At 55.7% G+C, this 15,963-nt stretch overlaps 2 protein-coding genes across 6 annotated transcripts in view; one reads left to right on the top strand and one right to left on the bottom strand.

Moving 5' to 3' along the window:
* The window catches only part of ALX4 (ALX homeobox 4), a 114,936-nt gene that overhangs the window by 30,860 nt on the left and 68,113 nt on the right, over positions 1-15,963 (top strand). Inside the window, exon 1 of one of the 2 annotated variants that reach the window (XM_077322240.1) lies at positions 11,840-12,572. The exons of the other annotated variant lie outside the window; for it this stretch is intronic. Within the exon in view, the coding sequence (XP_077178355.1) occupies positions 12,125-12,572 (448 nt within the window). The 5' untranslated portion in view covers positions 11,840-12,124. Of the gene's footprint in view, positions 1-11,839; positions 12,573-15,963 lie in introns of those variants that run through there. 2 annotated transcript variants of the gene reach the window in all.
* Positions 2,340-10,691, bottom strand: LOC143830184 (uncharacterized). Of its 4 annotated transcripts, none has more exons than XR_013228373.1 (3): positions 10,163-10,691; positions 6,556-8,388; positions 2,340-5,306 (listed from the first exon to the last, which is right to left on the bottom strand). XR_013228373.1 is itself a non-coding variant. In XM_077322233.1 (3 exons), the coding sequence occupies exons 1-3, from the start codon at positions 10,589-10,591 to the stop codon at positions 8,330-8,332; spliced, it is 384 nt and encodes a 127-aa protein (XP_077178348.1). In that variant the 5' UTR covers positions 10,592-10,678; the 3' UTR covers positions 8,150-8,329. The 4 variants fall into 4 exon arrangements, 1 of the variants encoding a protein (XP_077178348.1); XR_013228375.1 differs by lacking the exon at positions 2,340-5,306 and having other exon boundaries at positions 8,150-8,388; positions 10,163-10,381; positions 10,455-10,689; XM_077322233.1 differs by lacking the exon at positions 2,340-5,306 and having other exon boundaries at positions 8,150-8,388; positions 10,163-10,350; positions 10,455-10,678.

Genomic DNA, 15,963 nt, shown 5'->3' with positions numbered 1-15,963 from the left:
TGCTAGGGTTTCTGTATGTTTGTTTCCCTCTTCCTCTTTCTGCATCCCTCTCACGGGTTCAGGCTGCTGATTTCAAAGGGCAGGGCCATCCTCTATCCACGGACAGGTGTGCCCAGACGGCACTGCTGTCGCCGAGAAATTCTTTCCTTCATCGGCTGAAGGCCTTCCGACTTGCCTCCCCTTCCAGCGCTCCCCCATGCCCTTTTGCATTGTGTTCCCTGGCAAGCGGGAGTGGTGGAATTCCCAGGGGTCGGGTATGCCCTGACCAGGTGGCAAATGCCCCATGTGCGGCGGCGGCAGCTGCTGCCAAGGGCTTCTGGCTGCTTCCAGCGACCTTCGTGAAGGTCATGCACGGCTCAGATCTGGTGTTGACCACAGTCCCTGCGGCCTTCGGGTTCTTTCCACGGACCAATGAGCGAGGCAGGCTTGGCATGGAACCCGCCCCTTGTATCCTTGGCCAGCCAATGAGAAAGAGGCATTCTCTCTCTCTCTCTCTCTCTCTCTCACACACACACACACACAACTACATTAGCTGGGGGGGGGGCTCTTATGTCCCCAGACCAGAAAAGAAGGGGAAAGCGAGGAGGGAGGGGCCTCTTGAAAAGTGTGGGTCGCTCACAGAGACAGTGACGAAGCCTCTGAGCCAGACATGTACATCCTATGTACAGTAAAATACAATATGGTACTAAACTACCAAAGCACCAAAACACAGTTAATGGCCATAAACCAGTCGCATTTAATGAAAGTCTACAAACGGAATGCCTCCAGTTGATCAACAGGTATCTACAATCCAAATGCCGCCCTTTCTGAACAGAGCGCAGTAAAAGAGCCAAATCAGCCGGGCTGTAGGCAAAGATCGCCATGTGACCCAGAAGGACCCCGCCCAAGTCCAACAGCACCTTCCAAGACTGACAGGTTTTTCCAGGATTGGCTTTGGTTAGTCAAAGCTCGCTTGGCCCTTAAATATCTAGGCAGGCATTATCTCCTATCTACATTAGGATCAGGTTTCCCCCCTCCCCAAAGCTGTACCTTTGGTTGAGTGAAATGAGGGAACAAGAGGACAAAATGATCCTTTTACTGCCCAACCTTGTAGCCATCCTCTCATCCACTAGAACAGGCGTTGAGCAACTGGTGCCTCTTATGCCGCGCCTGCCTGCCTGCTTGCCTGCCTGCCTGCGAAGGAGTTCCACTGGACCCAAGGGCTGATTCCGCCTCTAGCCTTGCTGAGGAAGCCGGGCTAGAAATAAAATGAATACATTCCCGACCGTATTGAAGGGAACGTTTTCCCCCAATATTGTACACCTACATCCCAGAAGCACCCACACATTTCTCCTGGGCACTCCCGGATGGGCTTCCTGGCCCCCCGTTTGCTTCCCCGCTCCTGCAAAGAGGCTGCTGCCTGGGTTTCTCCGAATTCATTGAGAAGAAGCAGGGAGCGCCTCTTCAGAGAAACAGCCGCCTCTGTGGTGGTGGTGGTGGGAGGCTTGGCTTGCCTTGCCTTGCCTTGCCTCGCCCAACGTGGTCCAATTGACCCCAAGTACCCCCCCCCCCCATTGACAGCAATGATCCCTTCCCCCGCCCACTCAATTCCAGGCACCCCAGGACTGTGGACCCCTGAGCCCAGAGGGCTCTTTGCCGCCAAGTCGCAGCAGATTTATGGCAACCCCGTGAGTTTTTCAGAGCAAGAGATGGATTTGCCTGCCTCCCTCTCACAATCCTAGTCTTTCTTCCTAGTGTCCCATCCAAATACAAGAGCCAGGTCCGAGGCTGCTTCGCTTGAGAGACCTGGAGCGCTGAGGCTAGTGTGCTTCCCTAAGCAAGAGATGTGAGAACTGAACCCGGGAAGCACAGGGCCTTCGGGAGAGTGGCCCCCGAGCTGCAGAACACACTTCGCAAATGTGGTTGTCCCTGGAGACTCGCCGTTCCCTGACAGTCTGTGGGGAGATGCGGCGGCTGGCGTTTTCCTGCGCTGGTCGCTCCCCAAAACTATTTCTCTGTGCTTTAAAAGAACCGCTCGGCATTGAATTTCTCACATTATTTGTCAGCAACTTTCTGCTCATGGAAAAAGTGGGCGTCAGTAAATTCCACGGGTTCATTCCGTGTGGAAAGGGGCCCGCTCAAATTTCCTAAAAGTTGAAATGTAAAGGAGTTTAGAAAAAGCATCATTAAGCTGTGATCCCCGGAACATTGCAGGGGATTCACACTGACCCATCCTTCACGTGGTGGATGGTACCCAAGAGAGCTAGCCCAGCCTCTGAATCCTAAATACTCACTGTCGGAATAAGACTACAGTCTACCTGCGCAAAGTTCGAGTCCAGGGGCACCTTTAAAAACAGCCAAGTTTTATTTAAGCTTTGGTGTGCGCGCACACTTCTTCACGTATGAGTGGAAAGTTACATTCAGGTACTTTGTTCTTCAGACACAGTGAAACAAAACTTCTTCAGCCATTACACGTTGGTGGGGGAGGGGGGAATTTACCCGATCCGCAGGATCAAGGTGTGCAGATCCACCTGTGTTGTCCCTGATTTAGTTCAGTCGCGATCCCGAATTCCTTGGTGATCCAAACACTTACCTGGGCCGATCCTGCTCCCTTTCCAAGATCTCCACCAGCCTCATTCCGCAAGGCCTAGATGCCTTCGGTTAGGTGGGCCAAGACTGTTGCAAGAGGATCGGTCTGTCTGGATTGTAACTGTCAAGGCTGCGCCCGTGTCAGAGGCACCTTTGAGGTCCTTTCTGTAAAGCAACGAGCTAGCTTACGATCGTTCTTGCAGCCTTTAATATGCCGCTTTCGGGGGAATAATACTACTGACCTACATCACAGGGTTGTTATGAGGATGTGTATCTAACCCAAAAAGGGCAAAGCACTAGTCCCCCCCCCTTTTTTTTTTTTTAACTGACAGCATGGAGTTTCCTTCTAGCGTTATCTTTACAGCTCAGTCGTGATAAAAATCTTTGGATATAAGTTTCTCGCTCTCACTCTCTCTGAACATTTGGAGAGTTTTGTCATTTAGGTTTCGATGAACAAACCTAGTGCGATAGCTTTGATCGGGACCAACCAAAATGACACACAACAACATCTGAGCTTTCACGTTCTCCTGAACTCTTCAGCAGGCTGGGTGTTCGGAGTTGGAAAGCAGGAGGAGGGGAGAGGCTCTCTCAGAACACGACGGGGCAGACCCAGCTCTGCAGTAGCTCCCGCACTGCGTTGTGATGCTCACTGTTTTACTAGGTTGCTCCTAATAAAAAGGGTACTCCCAATAAAAGGTGTTACATGACTCTGGTTTCTGGAATTTTTCTGTGGACCGGTGGACGACTTGGAAGTTTGGTCTGCTTCGTGCAAAGGAAAAAGTACGACTAAAACAGCCCACTTTTTCCTATCCTATCTACAGCGATTTGGAGCGGTCAGATTCCAGACCTGGATTTCTGCTGGCAGAGCCGGTCTCACCTGGCCTTCAGCCTGGCCCACAGCACATGCTGTGCGGGTAGGTATGTGACCTCACCTTTTTCAATGAAGGACTCTAAGGCAGCAGGGAATGAAAGAAAAAGAGCTGGTTTTTATGCCCTGCTTTTTATTAGTGGAAGGAAAGCACCTTCCACTTCCTCTCCCCATAACTGTGAGGTAGGTGAAGCTGAGAGATCTCTAGGAGAACTGCTCTGAGAGAACAGCCCTGTGACTGGCCCAAGGGCACCCATCTGGCTACATGTGTAGGAGGAGGAGTGGGGGGGATCCAACCCAGTTCGCCTGATCGCTGCTCTTAACCACCACACCAAGCTAGCTCGCAAACCTTCCTGAAACTAAAGGTCCAGCCCAAGAGGAGAGCCCCCAGTGGACCAGAGCAGGAAGGACCGCAGGGTGCGCAAACAGGTTAGCTCCAGCCCAACGAAGTCTACAGGGCAATATGTAGGCCCTCGGGGAAGAAAAGCTGCAGGCTGGGTGGGGCGTGGGCCTGGTCTCGCTCTCTGCAGGGCAATCCCAGGGCCAGGTTCCAGCAGATGATCCCCAGGGCAGCCCCTCTGCTGAGAGAGAGGCCAGTCACTCTGCCTGCCAGAGTCTCTCCCAGCAAAGGCGCCTCAGATGGCGCAGCACATCGGCTGGGGCAGGGGACAAGAGAGAGAGTGTGCATGGGCAAGTACAGAGTTCCCTGCGGGTCAATGGTCACGTCGTCTCCCCCCTGGAAAGGATGGGCGGAGCTTCTCAATCACCGGGTGTGGCACCTCGGCTAGTTTCAGCCCCAGGTGTTGGAAAAGCTGCATTGTAGCCAAGTCATGGTCTCATAAAGCCACTGGAAATGATGGGCCAGATCTAGCCAGGAATCCGAAATAAACCTCATGGCGATTCTTTTGTGCTTACTCTTAAGTGGGCAACGGCTGGTACTGCTTGATCCTCCCTGGGAATCTGTGGGGGAAATATTGAGTAGTGAAGTATAACGAAGCATGTCGCCTGAAGGCTGCTGCCTGATGCCACCTGATGCCCGGGCTTTCCATGCGAAGGTTTAGCCTGTGGTTATGGGCCGCGGAATCCCATGCCAGTCAACAGTTATGAGTATCTGACACCGCTTTTCCAGAGGACAAGTGGTTCATCTGAACGTAGGATTTCATTAAAAAGAAACTTTAGGAATCTGACCTTCATTTGACTTTGTGCAAAACTCAGGACAATTCAGGCTCAAGCCTACGGATGCAAGGATGCACCGACATCGGGGAACCAATGAATGTGGAAGGTGCTACTGCTCCGATCCTGCACCACAGCGGGCGGGCGGCCGCAGGGCATCTAACAGCGCCGGCTTCCCTCTGGCGCGGCATGGTAGTTCGAACGTCAGACTAGGACCTGGAGGGGGGGGGGGCAGCCTGGCTCTGGCTCTGGCCTGGAGGCTTGATCTGGTGCAGGAAGAATACAATAATGTGCCTCACGAGGATCGGTGGGAGGCGATTTAACAAATCGAGTGATTGGAGGCTTGTTCCAAAGGGAGGCTAATCCAAAGTTAATGTTTTAAAAATATGTTTGGAGATGGAACAGTGGAACGAGCGTCGGCACTCTTTTCTCCAGGTGTAGATTGCCCCAGGGTGCTGAGAAGGCAACGATGAGGGACCTCGAGAAGGTGAGCCCCCTCCCAAAACAACTCCGGGAAAGTTTGGGCCAACATTTGATCTGAAGACCTCTGTAAACTTTTGTGATGTTCGAAGAACGTCTCAGAAGACCTGGAGACGCCACAGTAGAGCGGGGCACAGAAGATGTTGCAGCAAACGTGTACTCCTCCTCTCCCCCCCCCCCTTCTTGGTTTCGGTTCTCAAGGGTTTTTCTTCTTTGTCTTGGGAGAGGAGAGAGAGAGAGAGTTAGTAGGTCCCTGAGTGAGACCAGGGGCTCCACTACAGGAACCACGAGGTGTGGAGCGGCAGGGGTTCTGGGGGGGGGGGGGATCACCTTGTGGCTTCTCCCATCTTGGAAGGAAGGGGAAGACTACTCCCACCAGACTGAGAAGCCGGGACCGAGGCATTTCTCCCCCCCCCCTTCCGGATCCTTTCCCACCTGGATAGCGGAGCAGAGACGCTGCCGCGAAGCCTTCTTGGCCGGCCAGGGCGCGGGGTTGCTAAGCGAGCCCCGGCACAAATAAAGCCTCACGAGGGTAGCCGCGGACCCAGCGGCTTAAAGCAGAATGTCCCCGGGTATATTTGCGCCATCCGCGGGGTAAAAATAGGCGACCGCGGCGCTCGGGGGCCAGACAGGTAGCGGCCCGGCCCACGTCGCCTTGCGGGGCTGCAAAGACGGGGAGGGGGGGGGGAACCTGGCCTGGGCACCGGCAAGGAAGGCTGCCTAGGGAGAGACTCGCTCTCCCTGCCCGTTCCGCACACCTCAGGTAATGCACTTTCAATGCACTTTAAAAGTGGTCAAAGTACCTTGCAATGGCGTTATCCAACGTGTGCGGAATGTTTGACGCCTCTGCAGAGGCGCTTCCAAGGTATCTTGTCCATGTTGCCAGACTTCGATAATCCGGTCCGGAGCGCTGTCCGGAGCCCACCCACCCGGCCGCAGATTCACTTCCAAACAGAGCCATCCCAGAGCCATGGCCATTTATCCATTGATCGCATGGCATGGGTGCAAATGTCGCCCGGAGATCCCAAGATTGTTTGGCAGCGGGGCAAGAGGCGTTCAGAGGTTGTTTGCCACTGGCTGCCACCGCCTCAGGACCCTGGGATCCCTTGGAGGTTGCCCTTCCTAGTGCTAGCTAGCCACGACCAACTCGGCTTAGCTTCCCAGGTCTGGTAGGATGGGGCTTGCCTGGGGCCCTGGTAAGTCAGTTCCTATTGGCCTGCCTCATGCCTTCCACGAGCCTGGCCATCTCTGCGGATGTGGGCTACCCACTGGGCCCGCCGTTCCTGCAAGGGCCTATGTGCTCCCCTGACCTGATTTTGTTCTCCTCTGGCTAGACCGGCAGAGAGGCTCTCAAGTGGGGCTTCAGTACAGGATGGGGATCTGAACGCTGGTCGGTCTCTGGCTCGGTTGTCTGTTTCAGAGAAGAGCTGGCTCGAAAAGGAAATCCGCTCGCTTCTTTATCATACCTCGCCAAGTATGGACTGATCCCGCTGTGCTGGGTGACTTTGGGCCAGCCGTTGCCTCGCCTTCCTCGCGGGGCTGCTGTGAACGTCAAAGACTGGGGGGGGGGGGTCTTGGTTTCGCCGAGTTCCTCGGAGGCAGTGGCGTCTGCCCTGCACTGGCGGTGGCTGAGTTTCTACACTTCACAGAGCCCCCTGCCGATTTCCTCTTACCCCGGGCAGACATGTCCTTGGTCAGGCCACCGGTTAGAAAACGGAGAGATTCAGCCTTGGACAGATCCTGAAAAGCCACCCAGGGGTGTGTGCAGGGGGGCACCCCTGGCGCTGCTGGTAACGGTGGCGGAAGGCGAAGAGCTGACTGAGGGAATGCCCAGAAATTCTGCCCCCTTCTCCCGATACGAATTGTCCAGGGGAGGCTAGACTGGAAGCTCCTCGGAGGCAGAGAGCTTGAGAGTCGTATGGGCTTCTGAAGCTGCGAAGCTGCTGCATAACGGCACAACAAAACCGCTGGACACACACCTCGGGGTGTTTACACGGAAAAAAGGACCCCCTTCTGATCTGGCTTAGATCTAGTTCCTGGGTGCCCTTTGCAGGTGCCCTTCTGTCTCTCGCTCCAGTCTACCTGGGGCTGTCAGAGGAACCTGGCAAGTAGCGCCCTTTCTCTGAGCAGGCAGACAGCCGCGTTCAGACAGAGCCCGTGGAAGCGGTGGGGAGAGGGCTGCTGGAAAGCCTCTCTAAGGGGCTATGTGCTCTGCCCACCGATCACAGCGGAGCTTGAGTGCCCAGGGGAAGACGCCCCCCCCCCCCAGACACTGCCTAGGAGGCAAAAGCTGAACAACTCACTTTCACCGGGCTGGGGCCGCAGTCACTGTTAGTACCATTAGGGGCCCAGGCGCTATTTGGTAGTTACTACCTCTAGAAGTTCTGCTATTGTCACTTTGTCTTCACTGCAACATTCTGTCCAGGTTGGAGAATAGATTTTCAGTGCACCTTAGATTTCCTGTTCCGCACAGGAAAATCCGGCTGCCTAAGCACATTGAAAGTGCATTATCCAACTATTCCCTTCTTTGATCGGAGTCAGGACACAAGAACCCCACAAGGCTAGTGCCGTGCAGAGATCTGAATCCTCTGGCCTCTGCTGGCCCCACCCATGGGGCTTTAGCAGAACAACTGCCGGAAAGCTTCCCCCGCAAAACCCTCGCCATCCCTCCCCCCACCCACAATGACTGTAAAAGGGGAGGGAATGCTGGTCTCCTTTCATTGTGATGAAACTCCAGATTCATTCTTTCTTTCTCTCTCTCTCTCTCTGCGAGTTTTTATTGTTTGGCGTTTTCTTCAAACAGGACAGGAAGACTGAAACTTATTTCTCCCATTATTATTATTATTATTATTATTATTATTATTATTATTATTATTATTATTATTATTATTATTATTATTATGTTCTGAATTCCGCTTTCTGGTCATCCTCTGTTGGGAGATGCGTCATGCGGCTGAGGTCAGCGGCCTGTTTTTTCCTAGAGTCTCCAGAAGGACATGCAAATGAGCCGGAATTTAAACATCCACTCCCGGACAGCCCTTTCACAAAAACAACAGGAAACCTTGTTCCGATTTAATTTCTCCACTGGACAAGGTTCACTGCTAGTCTTTTGGAAAGGCACGGTTTCTCCGTCGCAGACTCAGAATTTGAAAAGGACGCCTTTTTGAAAGGTTCGCGAGGCAAGGCGAACTGGCTTCCATGATGAGTGCAAAGAATGGGCAGTTCTTCCGACGGCCTTTCCTATGGCTCGATCTTTCTTCCTGTTCGGACTTCTGTAAGGCCTCTTCTAGGGATCACTCCTGAAAAAGAATCAGAAACAACCTAGAGTCACTCCCTCCGCACCCTTTGTAGGCTTCTGGAGGAAGGAATGGGAGTGAAAACGTGGGCTACTTCTACATACATTGGATGGTGTTTTTGCGGCTGGATTTTCCTGTGCGAAACTGTAAAATCTACTCCTCAAGTGTATCGAAAGTGCATTATCCAGGGAGCGTGAGATAAGTGGGTGTGAGATCCTATTCGGGTTCTCATTCAGTCCGCCCCCCCCAGGCACAGAATTCCCCCTTGCTGCAAGGTCTAGAGATACGGGTGCCAAATTAATTCTCCTTTTGCTTCGACTGATTTCTGAGGCTGCGCTAACCCTTCGCTTGGAAACCAAAAACCCGGTTTCACTAGGACTCACTTCCAAGGAAGTGCACCCAGCAGGAGTGGAGGAGTGGGCCTTTTACACCTAAAGGCAGCCCACAGATAGGAGAGGAACTTTATTATTGGTTTCAATGGAGCCGCTCATCAGATGATGCTATGGAACGATTTGCTTTCTCTGGCACACCAAATGGAAATACGTTTGCTTGACAGAAACAACTACCGAAGCCCCGGCCTTTAGGGTCTAACTTTGGGCGCTAAATAAGGCACACCCTAAATAAGGCACTTCCAATCCACTTTGTGACTGGCTTGTACCCTGTGAAATGGCAAACACGCTCATTGGAGTGGATTGAACTTGCGTGAGTTCGCGTGAATGAAAAATGTGAGTGTTCCATTTCTGCACCTACAGACGAAACCAAAAGAGCTCCTGACATCACTCGGTTGCTTTCCTCGGGCAGGTGACAACCAAGTAAGGTGGCAACAGTCCAAATTTCGTTTGCAGAAGAGCCACATCACTACGAATCTTTTCGGGAGTGACTTCCTCGCCGGCTCCCCTTCTCGCTGTCCCTTCCCATGAAGCTCTGATGGCAAGGAGCCGCTCGCACCTCTCCTTCCTGGCCGTGGGACTCGGCCGCCACTCGCTTAGGCTGGGCCGGGGCCAAGCGCACCTTCACCAGCTCAAGCTGAGGGAGACAACCAGAGACCCCTCCCAGGTGCCCGCTGGGGCCAGAGCCGCCTCCCACCCCCACCCCCACCCCCACCCCCACCCACCCCCACCCCTACCCCGGGCCGGCCTTCCCCAGCCCCACCACTTGCCTCGTCTCTCTGCGGGTTTCCCACTGCCCAGGGGTGGCTCTGAGAAAGGGCTCGAGCGCCTGGCGCGGGTTGGCCTGTTTATGAAGTCATCAGAGAGAGAGAGAGAGAGAGAGAGAGAGAGAGAGAGAGAGAGAGAGAGAGAGAGAGCCGCGGGGGGGGGAGGTCTGGGGGAAATGAGGAAAGAATTAAGCAGGTAATAAAGAGGCGAAGGAAGACGAAGCCACTGAAAGCTTTCTTGGCGGCCGGTGGGTTCCTCTCCCATCTCCCAGAACAAAGAGCAGAGCCTCCCCAAGGGCAGCTGCGGGTCAGGGGCCCAAAGGCCGGGAAGAGATGGTCCCTGGGCACTTTGGGAGTCGAGAGCGTCCAGTCGCTGCACTTGGCGATCCACCAGCAGGCAAAACCTGCGAGGCAGGTTCGATCAGAACCCAAAACTCCGTCTCGAAAAGCGCCCGGGCGTCTAAAGGGTCCCGACGGATGGTCCAGAGAGCCTCTTCAGCCCATGGCTAAACCAGGGCTCACAGCTGAGCCCGCCCTAGAGGTTTTGTAGCTCCCGGGCTCCTGGAGCAGTTTTGCATCTGGACACCCCCCCTCCACCCCCCCCCCGCGCCACACACACACCTTGACTCCAGGGGGGGCGGATCAGGCTTTGGAGCCTCGAGCGCTTGGCGTTATGAAGGCGCCTTTCGACCTGGTTCCGCTGGGCGGCTGTCGCCATCCGGCTCAGCGGATTGCCCTCGATTTCAATCAGTCCCGTCCTTCGCCTGCATTTGCACACATCTGTCCGCCTGTCGTTTTCTTCCACCCATCTAAGGAAGTGAGCATGACTCAGGGAAGCTCCTAGTGAAATACACGGACGTTAGTCTGGAAGGTGCTGCCAGACTTTGGTTTTAGTTGACTGAAACCAACTCACTGATAGGTCGACCCCTTGGCATTCGCTCGGTCCTTCTGGATCGCCATCCCGTCTCCTGAGGCAGCTGCACTTCTCCCCAATTCCACCCCCACCCCTGTCCACATATCCCCTGCCCGGTCTTTTTCAGTAGATTCCATTGGGATTCATTCTCTGGTGACGATCCCTCGCATGCATAGGTTATTACTCTTTTCAAGCCTGTGTGTGTGTGTGTGTGTGTGTGTGTGAGAGAGAGAGAGAGAGAGAGAGAGAGAGAGAGAGAGAGAAATCCTTGGAGGCCCCAAGTTCCTGTGCGAGGAAAGGGTTAAGATCTCCTCGGAGAGAGGAGCTGCGGACGCCCATTTGCGTAATATCTTTATTACTGCAAACTTCAAGGTAAAAGCGAGTGAGCGAGCGAGAGCGCGCGCACACAATGGAAACCAGATGTGGAGATGGGCAAGCGAGGGGTTGCACAGGAAAGGAGGGAGAGTGGAGCGTCAAGGGGCTGCATGAGTTAAAACGGGGAAGGAGGGACGTGGCGAAGGCGAGCTGGTTTCCAGGACCCCTCCGGGAGGCCTGGCTCAGCGAAGAGCGATGCCTGCACAGGCCAGGAGGAGAGCGCTCAGCCTGAGGCTGCCGCCGCCGGACCCTCCCAAGGCAGACGCCCTCGGACCAGGGCTGGCTCCGATTAAAGCCTCAATCCACCGGTGGCCCTGCGCGTCTGGCCGGAGGGAGGGCCAAAGAAGTCCTCCTCCTCCTCGTACCACCTCCTGTCCAGGCCGCCAAGCCGCCCAGTGGTTCGTTCCTCCTTTGGGCTTCGGCCCCCCAAACAGGCAAATATCCCACAGACGCAGCGCTTCCCTACCACAAGTGGGAGGTGGAAGGGAAGGCTGTAGCTGTCGCCTTTCTGCCAAGGGAGGAGCTGCAGCCAGGTCCAGGCGCCCTTCCCGGGGAAATAGCAATTGGTCGTAATGGGCTGCTTTCCTGCTGCCCAGCACGCCCAAATTGCCCTTCTGGCTGCGGAAAAAACCCAGATTCGGCCGCTGCCCGGCTATGGCCCACTGAGGTCGGAGGCTGGCATCGTGGCCACGGCCTGTCTCCGGGCTCTTTCGCCTGGCCCGGATCCTCATATACCCCGCCCTCCCCCCAGGACATTACCCTTATGCGGCCAATTCCTTCCCCTTCTCTCGGTATCCCACCATTTACTATTGGCATTTTTGAAACCTTAAATAAAAAAAAAGTAATCGTGCACCTCCCCCATTCTTTCCTCTCTTGCTTCCTCCCTCGTTCACTGCCCTCGGGCTGGGGAGGGGGAGACAGCCTGGTTGGTGTGGGGGGTGGAGGAGTGAAAGAAAGACGCGGGGGGGGGGGGAGGAGAGGAAGAAGGGGAGGCAGAAGAGCTCCTTGAGGAGGTCCTTGGTCTCTCCCCCCCTTCCTCCCTCCCTCCATCAGTCTGGGCGCTCGAGGGAGGCGAGGAGGAGGGAGACCCTTTCCCGTCTCGCAGGAGCTCAGGGGAGCTCGCCTTGGCTTTCGAGCGCATGATCTGAGTCCTCCTTCCCAGCTGCGTGCTCGGGAGCCTGGGAGGGAGGGAGGGAGGGAGGGAGGGAGGGAGAGAGGGAGAGAGAGAGAGAGAGAGAGAAGCGCCTGGCGGGGCAGGACTCGGCGGCCTCGGCGGGGCCCTTTTAATTGGCAGCATGAATGCCGAGAGCTGCGTCTCGTTCTGCGAGCCGGCGGCTGCCATGGATGCCTTCTACCCGGCCGCGTCGCAGGGCAGCGCCGACGGCTCCTCGCCTTTTAGGGCATTTCCCGGCAGCGGCGGCAGCGGCGGCGGCAGCGACAAGTTCAGCCCCGCGTTCCTGGCCGGCAAAGGGCAGAGTGGCTTCGGCGACGGCGGCAGCAGCAGCAGCCCCAAGTGCCGCAGCCGCTACGGCCAGGGGGAATGCCCAGCCCTCGACGCCCCGGGCGCTGGGCAAGCGGCTCCACCGGCGGCCGCCTCCTTTAGCAAGTATCACCAACAGACCCAGCCGCCGCCGCCGCCGCTCTACGTGCAGCGAGGTCCCTGCAAGACTCCACCGGGCGGCGGCCTCAAGCCCCTGCAGGACCCCAGCGGCCACAACGGAGCCCTCCAGCTCTCCTGTTACGGTGAGTCCCCGGCATCGGGTGAGACCCAGCCCCCCCAGCCTCCGACCGGCCTGCCCTCCCATCCCCACACCCAGCAGGCAGATCCCAAGCCAGTCCAGGTTTCTCCGTATGCGTGGGGGGTGGGGGGAGTCGTGCATGTTTAGGATTCCCCATCCTTCTCTTCCATGCCAGGGCTTCTCTGTGTCGGGGAACCGGGAAGGCTGGACTTAGCTGGGCAATAGGCAGAGGACGGGGAGGGGGCATATAACGGATCCCTTCGGAAGGCCATCACACAACGGATCCCTCCCCCCCCTCCTCCATACACACACTCACACACACACACAGATGGGCACCGCTGGTAGATTTCGAAACAAAGAACCAACCCGGGTTTTTTCTCCGCTCTCCCTGCGTTTTCCCGGGACATCTGGGGGGGGGGGGCTGAGAAAGATGCCAGGGCTTCCCCTCACTTGCTTCTGTGTTGTTTTGCCCCGCAGGGGAGATTGTGCAGTGTCTCCTCCTGAATGTGGCGCGTTTGTAACCCGGATTCATTCCGGCAGCACCACTATGTGGACGGGGATTCGACCGCAGGCAGCCCTTTGCTTATGGGACTTCTGGGATGGAGATTTGGAGGGTGATTTGAAGCGAAGGGGGAGTGATCCTGGCTCTTAACACTCTCCTCCGCATTGCCCCCCCCCCATTAACATCCTCGGCTTTCTCTCCTCCCCCCTCCCTCCTCAAGATGCTTCCTAAAAAGAAAAGTGCCGTGGTTTCAGCGGGATTCCCTTTTCACTAAACGAATTCAAGACTGGAAGCTGCGATCCTAAGGATGTGGGAGCCAAGGAAGTGAGTTTTGGGATACTTGAGTGACAGGATTGGGACCTGAAGGGGAAGTGCATTTTCCCTCTTCCCCAGCAGTAAGCGCAACAGCCCCACCTCTCCTCCACCCCACCCCCCCATAAACATAAGCAATGATGTGGGCAAACTGTGGGCACGATCCTCCAGGCAAAGTGGATCGCTTTGATGAGCGGGACTTGAAGAGGCGCCACGAGAAGACTCGAGGACGGTTCCCTCCCCGCAGCTGATGCGTCCTCCGTATCCTGCAGCGAACGGCAGGCGGCATTTCCCCCTCCGTACCCTCTTCGCTCCCCCCTCCCCGGGGGAAAGCGGTATCTGCTTCCCTGTCTGTCTTGCCAGCCCGCCCCCGGGACCCCAGCCTCCCTGGAAGCAGCTTGGGGCGGGCAGAGGCGGGAATGGTGGCCCTTCCCCAGCCAGCGCTCCTCAGGTTGGGCAAGGTCAGCCGTCCGGACCCCCAAGTTGACTGCCTCGGCCCTTGGGGAGAGGGGTGCCCCCCACACCTTTCCCTCATCTCCAGGTTTAGGGAAGGCTGAAGCAGCCCTCTCCTACCACTGCCCCTCCCCCTTGCCAAAGCCCCCTGAAGTCCAGAAATCTTTTCTGACTCGAGCGGAAGCGGTAGAGCCCGTGGTCAGGCTAACAAGCCATCCATCCCTGCGGCACCCAAGAATTCCCTCGGCTTCGCTCACTGCCTTCGGCGGGTTCCGGTGGGTCTCTGAGTCGGTCGGAAGCAGCAGAACCAAGTTCGAGTCCAGGGGCACCTTTCAGACCCACCCAGTTGTTTTCAAGGCTTCTGATATTCTTCTGAAGATGCGTGTTGGCACACGGAAACTTATACCTTGCATAGAACTAAATGGGTCTGAAAGGGGCCCCTGGACTCGAACTCGGTTTTGCCTTCCGCAAACCAGCTGATAGGGAAAGTCTAAACTCGAGGTCATGTTTCTTGCCGTCTTGTCTCCAGGCAGGCAGTGGCATTATCCACATGGCAAGCACACAGGGAAAAGCGGCAGAAAGCAGAGAGAGGCTTATGGGGATTAAGGAAACCGCTGCTAAACCCCTCAATAACGCGAACAAAGAAAAATCCCCTGTAAAAGGAAAGCTCTGTAATTGTAGAGGGGGGGGGGGGTGTCCCCAGATGAGAAATGTCGGCGACTGGGAGGGTGGCGAGTCCGAACTCCCCTTTGCTTTTGAGCTGAAGAAAACAAGAGAAGTGCGATTTCTGTTTGCCTACCAGGCATGAAATCTATCGACATAGAAAGGAAGGGACCAGAATCATCATTACCACCAGGGGCACTTTCCGGTCTAGAGATGTTGTCTGTCAGGGTGTCACCTTATTCCTTGTGCTGATTTCAAATTGTAACCGAATTAAACTGTGGCTCTTTTCGTTAGAGGGGAAAGACCACCTCAAGACGCCTCGAAACATAGTTTCAGTCCAGGCCCCCCCAACAAAGTTTTATTCAAGATGTGGTTTCGGCTGTGTGCATGCACAATTCTGCAAGCAGCCTCGATCAGTCGTAGTTTTATGGCGGGGTGTCTGCATGAATTTCCGCCGCTTAGATGCCCTGGAGACAGCAGAGGAGGCTGCCCCAGTGTCTTAGGGTCAACAGAAGACCGAGAAGATCAGAAGGCACAGTCTGGGAACATTGGGGGGAGGGCGGGTAACAAGAGAACCCTGACCTTCCGAAAAGCGGAGTCACTTCGAATTGGGCAATGAAGCTCCCAGGCCATCTTCAGGCAGGGCGAGAGTGCCGGGAGAGGACAAATTGTGCCCACAAGAGCGCCGGCTCCCCCGGGGTCAGCTCGAATTGCTAGTTCAGAAGCGCACTGGATTGCCTGGCCGGCACCAAGGGAGCCGCGACCCCAGGGGAGCCGCTCCGAGTGAAAGCAGTCCCCCCTCCCCTGTCCCCAGTCGTCAGTAGCTCACGATCACCTGAACCAGGAGAGGCCCTTAGCCTTTCCCTTCCTTCTTTTTCCCAGTTGGCTTCCCTGCGGATTTCAGGACGATAAATCAGCAGGGCCAGCGGGTGGGAAGTGTTCCTCTTCGAAATGGTCCTCCACACCTGCCCTCGATCTGGTTTAAATAAGCATTCGCTGGGTCTTGGCCTCTGCTACAAGACTTGGAGAGCGGCCGACCATAATCCCACTGGCTCGACAGCGGGCCCAGCTCCCCCCCCCCCCCCCAGTTCCTGAAATCCACAGACTTCCAAATGTGGGGTCCGTTTGCTTCGGTTCCAAATAATTCGATCCCATTCCGGATGAATGTGTTAGGAGGACGGTTATGCGCACAGAAGGAAGGGCCGGATCCGCGTACATCAGGGGTCTTGAAGGCCCGTCTGTTTTGATAGACTCCCAATTAATGCTCTGTTTGTCTAATATCTCCTTTGAGGCACATTTCCCCAGGGAGAAATGAATCTTTCCCAAGTAAAGACTTGGGCTTGACTTCTACCTGAATATACTGGGTTTCACAATACTTTTGTATCTCTCAGCCTCACCCACCTCTCAGCCTCACCCACCCCACAGGGTGTCTGTTGTGGGGAGAGGAATGGGAAGGCGACTGTAA

Source organism: Paroedura picta, chromosome 2 (genome assembly GCF_049243985.1).
Source record: "Paroedura picta isolate Pp20150507F chromosome 2, Ppicta_v3.0, whole genome shotgun sequence".
NCBI lineage: Eukaryota > Metazoa > Chordata > Lepidosauria > Squamata > Gekkonidae > Paroedura > Paroedura picta.
This window is presented reverse-complemented; position numbering and strand designations above follow the sequence as displayed.